Source organism: Gopherus flavomarginatus, chromosome 6 (genome assembly GCF_025201925.1).
Source record: "Gopherus flavomarginatus isolate rGopFla2 chromosome 6, rGopFla2.mat.asm, whole genome shotgun sequence".
Taxonomy (NCBI): domain Eukaryota; kingdom Metazoa; phylum Chordata; order Testudines; family Testudinidae; genus Gopherus; species Gopherus flavomarginatus.
The window spans coordinates 25,924,544-25,937,081 of record NC_066622.1 but is presented as its reverse complement, the minus strand read 5'-3'; the positions used below and the strand labels follow the sequence as shown (position 1 = coordinate 25,937,081).

Genomic DNA, 12,538 nt, shown 5'->3' with positions numbered 1-12,538 from the left:
TATTACTAATTGTATTATGGTAGTACACGGGGATGCCAATCAGGAGAGGGGTCCCATTGTACTAGGTGCTGTACAAATAAAGTAGGAGGAGATTCCCTTCGCTAAGTGGCTCTCATTCTGACTCACTGGGCTTGGAAGTTATAAATATTTTAAAAAATGTGTTTTTTTTTCCCTTTGCAATGCATAAGATGATACATAGTACCTGAAACTTTTAAAATACATCCAGTGGGAGAATACCCCCAAACCTCACTACAGAGTCTCTGTCCTCACCTTCTGTTTTAGAGTTCACAAGTTAAACAATGCAATATATGCAGTAAGCGTTTAGGAACAAAGTATAAACATTTCTAACAAAGTACACCTAATAGGAGTTGGATGGTCGAGCAATGTGGTGTCCTCATTTGTGGCTGAGAAAGCATTTTTGTATAAATGAAACAGCTAATACCAGTCCCTGACGCTTCTTTGTGAGCACACGAGCCCCTAGGGTATAGATTTATCACAAAGTAAGGGGGACTTTTTAACAAGGGGCTCCCACAAAACGTTGGCACTACATAACTGGTTTTGGTCCTTGACCTTTTACCCTTTCTTGTCTGACTGTACTTCTGTCTTGAACCTCAGTCACCTCATTCACTCTGATGTCGCTCAGTCTACTCAAAGGACTTTAGTGGGAGTTTTGTCTGCCAGGAGTGTAGAATGGTGCCCCTAGCATTTAATTTGCTTTATTTAATACATCAAGTCCTCACTGTATGTAAATGTACAGTCCCAAGCAAGCTGAAGGTTTCATAATAAACAATAAAAAGTTATTTTTATGGACAACTGCAGCAGAGTGTGGCAGGGCCCCCTTAGCTTCTGCCCCTGCTAGGCTCACAGTCACTCTGAGGTCCTGGAATTTGTTACACTGGTGCACTTTATTCTCTGGCTTGTTCCCACCACATTTTCACCACGTATAAGTAACCCATCACCATCTGCAGGCAGGAGGGCGGGGAGAGCTACCTCCCTACTTCCATTCCCTGCCTTTTTCTTTTTCTCCTGCTTTCCCCTGGCTTCCTTTCCCAGAGGCTTTTATGCAGCTCCAGACTAATTACTGTAAGTAGTAGTTGTCTCTGCCTCCCCAATTAGGGCCAGGTTACCTCCAACCTGCTCTAATTTGTTCCCTTAACGAGGAGCGGGCATGACAGAAGGCTGGATCTGCAACCCTTCGCCCAGCTCGTCACAACAACAAATTTTTAATTTTTACCATTTGTTGAAAGAACAGAAGAGCTGCAGATTAAGCTAGGAATCAATGATGAAAAGGATCCTCATATTTTAAGGATTGTTCTTTTAAAAATTAAATTGCTGAATTTCAAGTCTTCAAAAGAAAAGTGGTGGGAAAAGGTTAAAAAGCATGTTCAAAAGAACCATTTTGCAGAAAGTCTCTTACATAATTTGAGCACAATTTGTGCAAAAAGCCTGAGGCTTATTTCAATACTTACGGACTTCCTTACCACGACCCCAAGACAAAGGATCTTCCTTTGTTCTCTTTAGAACACTGTTAGTAATTTTCAGGCATATCTCATGTGTTTTAACTGTTGAGTCAAGAAAGTTGATGCAACACAAAGGCCAACGGTGCTAAATAAAAAACAACTCTGATTCATTTTGAAGTTAGCATGTCATTGCTTTTTACCCTTTTACACTTTACTAGTCAGATCCCAAAACCCATTGGCCTGTGATCAGGTCCAGCAAATCCACCACGTCCAGAAAGAACTCAAGGACCACCTAGCGGAGGCAAAGGAGGCCTACAAACAACATGTGGACTGCAAGAGACAGAAGGGGCTGGAATTCAAGACAGGCCAGAACAGGAGTGGCTAACCTGAGCCTAAGAAGGAGCCAGAATTTACCAACGTACATTGCCAAAGAGCCACAGTACTATGTCAACAGCCCTCATCAGCTCACCACCCCCTACTTCCAGCACCTCCTGCCCACAGGCAGTCCTGCTGATCAGTGACTCTCCCTCCCTCCCCACTCTTCTCAATAGGCTGTTTCATGGCATGCAGAAAGCTCGGAGGGGGAGGAGCCAGGCTGTAGCAGGCCCAGGGGTGGGGGCAGAGTCTGTGACAGAGCCAGGGGTTGAGCAGTGAGCACTCCCTGGCACATCAGGGCTGGAGCTACAGGTGCCAACTTTCCAGAGTCAGTGCCTATACAAGGAGCTGCATATTAACAACTTCTGAAGAGCTACATGTGGCTCCACACCAGCAGATCATCCCATAAACTAGATCACCAATATCTCATACAGTTTCAAATTTGCCAGCTAATTAGTACTGTCCCCATTAAACTCTCCTTGCACAGGTCACTCAAAATACACTGCATTTGCCACATTTCTGTGAAGGGCTTCTGAAGAGAGAACACATTTCCAAGCTGAATGCAACCACTCTCTGACACCTAAGCAGGTCCAGGTCCATGAAGACCCCACGATCAAGCAGGTAAATTATGTTCTTCTTTGAGTGATTGCACATGTGCATGCCACTGTAGGCATGTGCATATCTTGAGCACAGTTGCCAGAAATTTTTCCCATCAGTGGTACCCATCAGGGCGGCTCAAGTTTCCTCTAGTGCCACATGCTCATAGCACCGGTGTAAAGGGCCCAGCTGACCCTGCACCCCCACAGTTCCTTCTTACCACCCACGACAGTTGCTGGAACTGTTCTCTTTGCTTCGGCAAGTTTTCTCAGTGATCTTAACTCTCCTATAATTGTATATAGTTTAGTTAGTTGTAAATAGTCATTTTAGCGTAGTTTTTGTACATCTGTTAGTTAACGGAGTTTTGGCTATTATCCCATGTGGAGGCATGCCTCGGTCACCAGGTTTCAAGCCCTGTGCCTCCTGCAACAAGGCTATGCCCCTGAGCAACCTCCACAGTAGCTGCCTGAAGTGCTTGGCAGAGGCTCACGTTGAGGACAGCTTCCAGATCTGCATGAAAAAGGACCAGGAGGCCAGACTGAAGTTTTTATGTATAGAGGCAGCACTGAGACCTTCCTCCAAGCCCAGCTGGTCGGATTTGGGAACTGAGAACCTCAGCATCCCAGAGAACAGTTCTGGGAACCGACAAACCGCTTACACACCCCTGACCTAATAGAAGCTTTCCACAAAAGCAACTAAAAAAAAAAAAAAAAAAAAAAGACTTGCCTGGAAATATGATAGGGTCACCAATGGGGAAAATATGGTGTGACATAAGGAGCAGCAAGTCTAAAACCTGGGTCTGCAGATTCCCCAGGCAGGGACAGCCTCCACCTAGCAGCTCTGGTTGTGGAAATACTCAGCAGGTCATGTGCCTCAAGAGCCCATACACACTCGACTTGCCACTCATGGAAGGCCTGATTGTGCTCAGGAATTGCAAAGGTCCCGCCAATCTATCCTCACAGAAAAAAGTCACACCAGTGATTTGGAAATTACTAGTATAAGTTATGTTCTTTTATAAGGTTAAACCAAACGCATACAGAAATCCTATCATGCAGCTATGCCAATTACATTATTTCTTACAGATCAGTCCTGCTGCTAGGATATAGTCCCAATATCTGGTTAGTAATTCTAACAACTAAAGTTCTTAGTGCTCCATTATTCAGCACCAGCCTCTGCTGGGGATGCATGATATAACCTCCTGAATTCCCTTCCAAGCCTATATTTCTATTATTCAATTTGGTAACACATTGCTATACCAAATTAGGCATGCAGAGGGGACATCTAATATTGTTTTTTGGTGGCTTTACAAATGGGTATCCATGAAGACGCTAGGGTAAAAATGGGGGAGGAAATAAAGATTTACATAAGTATTTTGAAAACAAACTTTTATAGTTGTTGGGATGTGCTATCTGCACTCTCAAAGTCCTTGTGTAGATCTACTTGCAAAACTCTTGATAAACTTCCATGTAGACATGTCCTCAAATAACACTGTTCATACTGAACAACTATATTGTTCAGGCACTGCTGTTAATAAAAACCTCATCATCAGCCATCACCTGCCATAGCATTATATTATTCTCTGACAGGCAGATTATGCTTCTTTGGGCAAATTACTCTCTTTTTTACAAGGGTAATTGGTGGTGCTTGACATTGGGCACACTTAGTTTAACATCTGCCTCTGGGCTCAATCATTTGCAGGCATGATATTGGATTTCTCATCTATGTGAAGAACATACAGATTTGTTTATTATTTAAGACCACAGAGCCTAAGTAGGTTAATTCCATATTGACAAAATGCCTTGCAGACAATGGCATGGCTGATTTAGTTGTCTTCAACTATGTTTAGCTAAAACAGAGTTAGTTCTGACTGACTTTCCTTTTGGCTCTATGCCTCAATTCCTGATAAAAATACACTCAGTTAATGATTTCCATGAAGGGAAAGCGTGGTCTTTGATTCTGAGCTGTCCTTTGAACACATTGCTCACCACATTATTAAGATTTTATGTTATCATTTGAAAAACCACTGCACCATGTTTATCCTTGTTGGGATCCAAAAACATTGTTCAGTCTTTTATCTTTTCCAGACCAGACTCTTGTAATGCATTACTTGCCTGTTTATCAAATAGATGGATTAACAAAGTTCAGCTTGTACTGAACTGATCTGCCAGTGTACTATACTACATGGAAAATAACCAGGAACATATATTCTTGTTCTTGACCCTTTTGCACCATTTATTCATAAAATAAAATGACTTTTAAAGATTCTGCTGTTGAACTACACCACTCTATATGGCCAATGCCAAGTACTAGTCACAAAGAGGCAAATGCTGATTGGGTAGCTGATGGAGCACTTTGTCAACAGTCTCCAAATTTTGTAATAACACAGTATTTTAAATCTGTAGGATATTGCAGTTTCCCTGTTTCTAAATAGGAAAGAAAAACCAAACATTTGATTTGTGCTGATTTTTCTTATGAATCCTTACAGTTTAAGTCTCTTAATGTATTCTGCCAACAATTACAGGCCTTAAGTTATTGGTTGTCACTTGAATCTAATGTCAACCTGGCTTGAAAGAAACAGCAGCAGTAAAATTAATTTCTGACAAGAAAGCTTTGCCCCAAATCTTATCCTCTCTTCCTCCTTCTCAGAAGGTCAGACATAACTTAATATTCTATAACTGAAAAATATAAATAGCTTACTGGTATCATTTAGATTTCTTTTAAATTCTGTTTATTACAACCCTGCTTTTGGTTTTCAGTATATGAAAATCAAGTTAAGATGTGATTTACATACAAAGATAGTGCCTCGAGAAGCACTTTTACCACCTATTGTGCCCCAAAACATTGTTCATATCCTAATCAGCGATCATGCAAGATCAATTTCAGCTGGCACAATCTCAGTGAAATTAACATACAGACACGAGATACTCTCTTCTCTATTCTGTGAATAAGATTTACATTCAGCAGCATTCATTAAATGACATGATACCAAAGGGCAAGCCTTGACATAAAGTGGACACCTAATACCATCTCACTCGAAAGTATTTTGCTTTCAGAGATGCCATGCATCCACAATGGCATCCTAAAGTGAGACTAACTGCATAAACACAGAAGATAAAGCCTATCGTACCATAGTCTGGATATAAAAGTGGGAATGATGTCTTTATCCACAGCAGAGATAGCATTCATATTTGCAAGAAGCAAGCAAAGCTTTGGTTTTCTACTTACGCAAGTTCTAAACTGCCAGAAGAGTGGAAGTATTTTCTCTTTGACCAGGATCTATTTCAGAAAGGTGGAGACTAAAACACGGGGCCAATAGGTGTTGGTTTGTTTGTTTGAGCGGGTCCCACAGTAGCATCAGAATCTCAGGAACTGTGATATTAATCATTGAGCCTACTGTGAGTTCTGAAGTATATGGTCTCCATGCAGCCCCTTGTCTTACTTGTGCTTAAGATCAACCTCCAGAATATGGAGAGAAAGAGCAGTGACATCCATACTTTCCAGTTAGAGTCTTCCTTGGCTCCCATAATGATCATTCCATTGATGTGTGTATGTTCATATAACATAGTATCAGAGGGGTAGCCGTGTTAGTCTGGATCTGTAAAAGCAGCAAAGAATCCTGCGGCACCTTATAGACTAACAGACGTTTTGGAGCATGAGCTTTCGTGGGTGAATAGCCACTTCGTCAGATACATGTAGTGGAAATTTCCAGGGGCAGGTATATATATGCAAGCAAGCTAGAGATAATGAGGTTAGTTCAGTCAGGGAGGATGAGGCCCTGTTCTAGCAGTTGAGGTGTGAAAACCAAGGGAGGAGAAACTGGTTCTGTAGTTGGCAAGCCATTCACAGTCTTTGTTTAATCCTGAGCCGATGGTGTCAAATTTGCAGATGAACTGAAGCTCAGCAGTTTCTCTTTGAAGTCTGGTCCTGAAGTTTTTTTGCTGCAGGATGGCCACCTTAAGGTCTGCTATAGTGCGGCCAGGGAGGTTGAAGTGTTCTCCTACAGGTTTTTGTATATTGCCATTCCTAATATCTTTGATTTGTGTCCATTTATCCTTTTCCATAGAGACTGTCCAGTTTGGGCAATGTACATAGCAGAGGGGCATTGCTGGCATATTACATTGGTGGACGTGCAGGTGAATGAACCGGTGATGGTGTGGCTGATCTGGTTAGGTCCTGTGTGGGCAGAGCTGGCATCGAGGTTTGTTGCATGGATTGGTTCCTGAGCTAGAGTTACTATGGTGTGGTATGCAGTTACTGGTGAGAATGTGTTTCAGGTTGGCAGGTTGTCTGTGGGCGAGGACTGGCCTGCCACCCAAGGCCTGTATAACATAGTATTACAGCATTACGAAAGTATATTAGAATTCATTAAATTGTTCTTGGATCCTTAGCCCTTATTATGTTACCTAGTTTAAAGTTCTTAGTTTTACTCATAACTGGAAAGAGATTGAGGTTTTGACTGGTTTTGTTACCCTGTTATCCCCCTCCTTTTTTGTCTAGTTATTCCCCTCATGTTCCCTTCCACATCTATAACCAGGAGAGACTACTGTGCCCATAGGACCAGGATAGAAGGCATACGAAGGAAAAGTACTACTTCCTTGGCATGCTCTCCTCTTTCTCTGTTCCCCTATGGGACTCCAGCTCTACAGATAGGACAGGGAAAGGGTTTAAAGATTGCTCAATTTATTTTCTTGAAGAGCAGGTAGCAAACTAGAGAAAAGGAAGAAGAATGGAAAAGCCAGCTGGGGGTATAACAATATTTTAATTTTGTTCATGGTTATCTTGCTGGTCTGTGCCAGAGAATGGGAAGACTCCGTAACTTGTGTGAGAGCAGACCAAACACAGAAAGAATGTTGGATAGTTGTTATGTCAGATCAAACTAGTGGTCCATTTACTCCAGTATCACATCTCAGAGTCAATAGTACTGATGATTAAGAGAAAAGCACAAGAAACCCTGCAGTTGCCAGTTACAGTATAACCTGCTAACAGCAAAGTTTCCTCCTAATTCCTATTTAATAAAGGTTGGTTTATTCCCTGAGAAGTGTCAGTTGATATTCCTTCCAAAACTCATTCTCATGCTCCTACTCCTTGCTTTGTAATTATAGATGATGATCCTATTATCCATATAAATGTTGACCTTTTTAAAAATCCTGCTTAGCTCTTGGCCTTAGTGATATCTTGTAGCAGTGAGTTCCATAAGCAAATTGTGCATTGTGTTGAAAGACAATCAAAGGAAACACTTTTTCAACTAGCTGCTTTTCAACTCCATTGACTGTCCCTTTGTTCTTGTATTATGAGAAAGTGTTGAGAGAAGTGCCTGACCTAACTTGTCTACACTACTCATTTTGTATATCTCCTCTCTAAAATTAAAGACAATCTTTTCAGTCTTTCTATATGCAGAAGCTCTTCCATTTCTCTAGTTGCTCTTGTTGCCAATCTCTGAACCTAATTTTTTCCTGTAGATGAAGTAGTGTTCTAGTCTAGTCAGTCTAATTGGGGGGGGTGTTTGCCATTAATGTATATAATTTTTCTATATTATTCTCCATTCTACTCCTTAGTCATACTACATTTTGTTTGCTTTACAATAGATTTAATAGCAACTCCACTTGAGAGACATTTCCAAAAACTGTCCTCAGAAATCTCACATTGTTATTTTTCACCTACATCTTCTGTTTACCACTGACTTGCTGCATGATAGTGGACAAGTTACTTAACCTAACACGACAAAAGAAAAACTAAGTTTATTCCGGAAAATGCCAATACTGAGCAGCTATTTTCTCTGTATACTGTAACTCCAAAGTAAAAAGCTATGTATCACAAAGAACAAGTTTCATCATCTTAATGATTACCTATGAAAAGAAGAAATAGCTTTATCCGAACAGTAGACAATTTTAAACACTTGAGGGAGGGGTTTGTAAATGAGTTTGAGATAGTATCTTTAGAGCAGACAGCATAGAGAGTAAAAGCATTTTATATACATCTTTTACACTTCAATTCATACAGTAAGTACATTTTTGACTAATTAGAGTGACAGGTAAAATATTACATACAGACTTGAAATATATTCACTGCACTAAAATACACACTTATTTTACACATACACAAAACCATATACATGCACACATGGAGCCATACAGCACTTATTGGTATTTTACATGTTCACAAAAAGTGTTAAAATAATGTTATTCAGATGTGGGAAATGTTTACATGAACATGTGAATTCTGACTTTAAAAACACCTCCATCAAAAAAACCTATTCTACCTTCACACATTTTAGTTCAGAAGGCAAAGTTTATGCAAGTGTAGGGTGACAAACAAGCTTCATGTCAGCAACTAACACCAAGCAATAGCTTTTCAAGGCTAAGCATTCACACTTTTACAGCTAGCTGCTTTGCTAATGCAGTAATACAAAATAATGGTAGAAGGCGCCCAATAGCCTTGGTTAGATTCACTGTAAATGCACGAGAGACAGCTTAACCACAGAGCTATGTTGAAAAACTTTAAAGGAATGGGCTGCATATGTCTACTCCTGTAAATGCTTCCCCCAAAGTGTGTGCAGGTGGTGGTGTTTTTTAAACCCATCCTTATGACTGGGGGAGCAGAGGGGACAGATTTGCTCAATATCATATAACAGGACCAACAAAAGGGTGTTCAACAAATGCTGCTTTATTTTTTCCCCCCACAATGCTGCAAGTCTGTTGGAGTTGAAGCAAACAACATTTTTCAGACTGGCAGTATAAGGAGCATTTTCTTGTTTATATAAAAAAAAAGTTAAATAGAAGAATATAAGTCTAGGACAATTGACCAGATCAAGATTAAAGCTATTGCATTTCATAATCAGTCACATCTATTGAAAGATATTTCCCTATGCTCTAGGCTTTTGTTTGAATATACAGTAGTTGAAATTTTACTCTCTTTGAAATTTGATAGTTCTGCCTATGGTAAAGATTATATACCACCTGTTAAAAAAACAGGTTCCAACTTTTATTTTAAACGTATATTTAATTTGACAATTTTGCTTCTTTATACAAAACTGCACAGTCCCATATACTAAATAAATGTATCTTTATTTTTATTTAGTAAACGAGCTCTGAATTAACACAAAACATTTTGCAATATGGGTGACAATGGGGATTATGAGATTTCATTGTTCACAAATAATTAAAACAGCACTACATAAACAAGCAAGGGTTTCCTGTACTTAGAGTTTCCTGACTTGGTTAATTTGCTCATAATAGCAAATATTATTCTATTATGTGTATATTTTCTAAAAGGCCCCTAAATATCTCAACTGTAATAATGTCAAATACTCACACATATAAAAGTATGCTGACAAGTACAATAAAAGTAAAGTATGTTCTTATTGGCTCTCAGCCTACACAAACTGTTTAAACAAGGTGACGGCTGGACTTCTTTCAGTTTGGTTGAGTTCAACTGACTATTGGAAGCAATCATCTTGGATACATTCATACTAACCATGTACAATTTAGCAATCTACCTTCAAATTACTATGCAAACAAGCCTAATGAAAATACCTATTTTAAGTGATAAGAGTCCCAAGGACAAGTTTTTCTCCCCCTTCCTCCAGCTGGACTTAATCCTTAGAGTCACTGTTCTCTTTGCCAAATAGGCATACAAACAAGACTAAACATTACTCTGGAGTAGCAAATATTGGAGTATTAAATGAACACTATCTGTGTTAAATTCACACCTTTTGCAACACTTAGCAAACAATAAGCTATTGAGTCAATATTTTCCTTAATCCCACATTAAAAAATAACCCTAATTTTAGAAGCATTTATTTTTCATTGATTAGAGAGTCAGATTAGACACAGTTAATATTAACTCTAGTTAACAGATTAAGTTTTCCAATTTACTTATAATCAGGAATCTATTAAAGATGCACTTATCCTGATTTCCTCCCCAGACCTAATCAGCTACAATTCCAAGGTTAGCAAGTAAAAATAAGGGACATTAGGCATTGGAATATACAAGCCATCTATCAGGAAAGGAAATTTCTCAACTGTTAGTTGCAGAGATTAATCTTATTATACAAAAGATCGCTGACAATAAAGAGGGTTTGCCTCACTCCAGACTGAAAACGGACATTCTAGAGAGCAGTGCAGGATGCACAAGACAAATCAGATAAACAGCTATACTTAGCAATTCATATTCAAAGAGTAATCTAGTTTAACCCAAACATATGCAGACTGTTCGGATAATAAAAACTGCAGGAAAAAAAAAAGACAGAAAACATAGTAGCAGACTGCACCTCCGTCTCTTTAGCTGGGCTGGTCACCGTCTGTACTTCCAAGGAGCAGTTTGCCCTCTTGACCGCGAAGTAAAAAGGGTAATCCTTGGCCACCATTGTGGCTGCAGGAGCAGCAGTTTCGGATGTCACAGCTGATTCTATCTGAGTGCAAAATTCAAACAAAGCTGAGTCTCCCCTCCACGGCGCCCAGCAGGTCAGTAATTGAAAGACCCTGCACTAGCCTTCTGATAGCACAGCATAACCTGTGCAACTCTTGATCTCTGACTAAAGCAGGAAAAAGACAAGCTCCCAATGTCAGTCAAAAGTAACGCAACACAGCTCATTACTAAACTAAAACCCGCCCACTAGCCCAGGATGTGGGAGGGGATGGAGGAGAAATATTCAGCTGAATCAGTGGAAAGGAGCAAATTATTTAAACTCACACAGTTAGCTACCAGTGGAAAACACTTAGAGAAAATTATGCTATTTTCAGCAGAACATTACTCACCGCTGGCTATGCGTCATCAACGTTAAACAACACAAATATGAATTTTAATTTGACATTATGCCAGCTTGTTCCTTGCAGGATAACTTGCAATTTAATGAGTATCTCTTTGTTGTGTCCTCCAGACAGTATAGTATTAACCATCAAATGCAGAGATTTATGGCAAGCGACCATAATGATTAACGAGTTTTATTGTCCGAAATAAAATCCTGGTTTTATTAATTTCCTATGGATTAGGTCAGATGAATTTATGTTATGTGGTGTGTAAGGGCACTAATTCTAGTCTAGGAGAACGAGCGGGGTTAAAAAGTATCACAACATAGCCTTACAGCATGTGATATTTTTCAGTTTTTATTAGTCCACCTTGTTGCTTTTTCCCATTTGGCAGGGAGTAGTTTTGTTTTCTTTTCAATTACGCTCTGCATCCATTGTTGACGCAGAGAATTCCCCCCGCCCATTGTAGCAGACTAGGGAAGTGGAAAAATACCTTTGCCTGATTTGTTATACGATTCAGTGTATAGTCAGCCAAGTGGTTCCGTTTGATCTTTGTAGTGAAAATTGCCTAAAGAGAGAGAGAGAGGAAGTGGCAAGGACCGTCTTGTTACAAGAGGAGTATGGGATCTGTCTGGCAAAGGAGACAAGGAAAAGGAAGCTGTGAGTAGGAAGTTGGGGGAGGGGGAAAAGAACGCTTAAGAGCAGCTTCAGACACGGAGGAGGAATGCAATAAGGAGATAACTTTATTAGAGCATGAGCTTTCGTGAGCTACAGCTCACTTCTTCAGATGCACAGAATGGAACACACAGACAGGAGATATTTATACATACAGAGAACATGAAAAGATGGAAGTATGCATACCAACAGGAAGAGTCTAATCAATTGAGATGAGCTGTCCTCAGCAGGGGAAAAAAAACTTTTGAAGTGATCATTAAGATGATCCATTATGCATACTTCCATCTTTTAATGTTCTCTGTATGTATAAATATCTCCTATCTGTGTGTTCCATTCTGTGCATCTGAAGACGTGAGCTGTAGCTCACAAAAGCTCATGCTGAAATAAATTTGTTAGTCTCTAAGGTGCCACAAGTACTCTTGTTCTTTTTGCCCATACAGACTAACACAGCTGCTACTCTGAAACTTTATTAGAGAAACTGTGTTTTCAAGGACAGTTACAGGGATACATGAAAATTTTGTAATTATTTTCTCCAAAGCTTGATAACAGGTATTTGTGCCTTCAGAATGTAAGCTCTTTGTGGGAGTTACTCTTATTTTCTCAGCACATATTACCCACTTCAGAGTTCTGTGTACATCTATGGGGCTTAAATAAATAGTAAAAAAAATAAATGGAGAGGGTGTG

At 39.7% G+C, this 12,538-nt stretch overlaps 1 protein-coding gene across 5 annotated transcripts in view; it reads right to left on the bottom strand.

Moving 5' to 3' along the window:
* The window catches only part of ARHGEF3 (Rho guanine nucleotide exchange factor 3), a 256,694-nt gene that overhangs the window by 47,515 nt on the left and 196,641 nt on the right, over positions 1–12,538 (bottom strand). For 2 of the 5 annotated variants that reach the window (XM_050958471.1, XM_050958475.1), the window contains exon 1: positions 10,702–10,986. The exons of the other annotated variants lie outside the window; for them this stretch is intronic. In XM_050958471.1, the coding sequence (XP_050814428.1) occupies positions 10,702–10,797 (96 nt within the window). In that variant the 5' untranslated portion in view covers positions 10,798–10,986. Of the gene's footprint in view, positions 1–10,701; positions 10,987–12,538 lie in introns of those variants that run through there. 5 annotated transcript variants of the gene reach the window in all.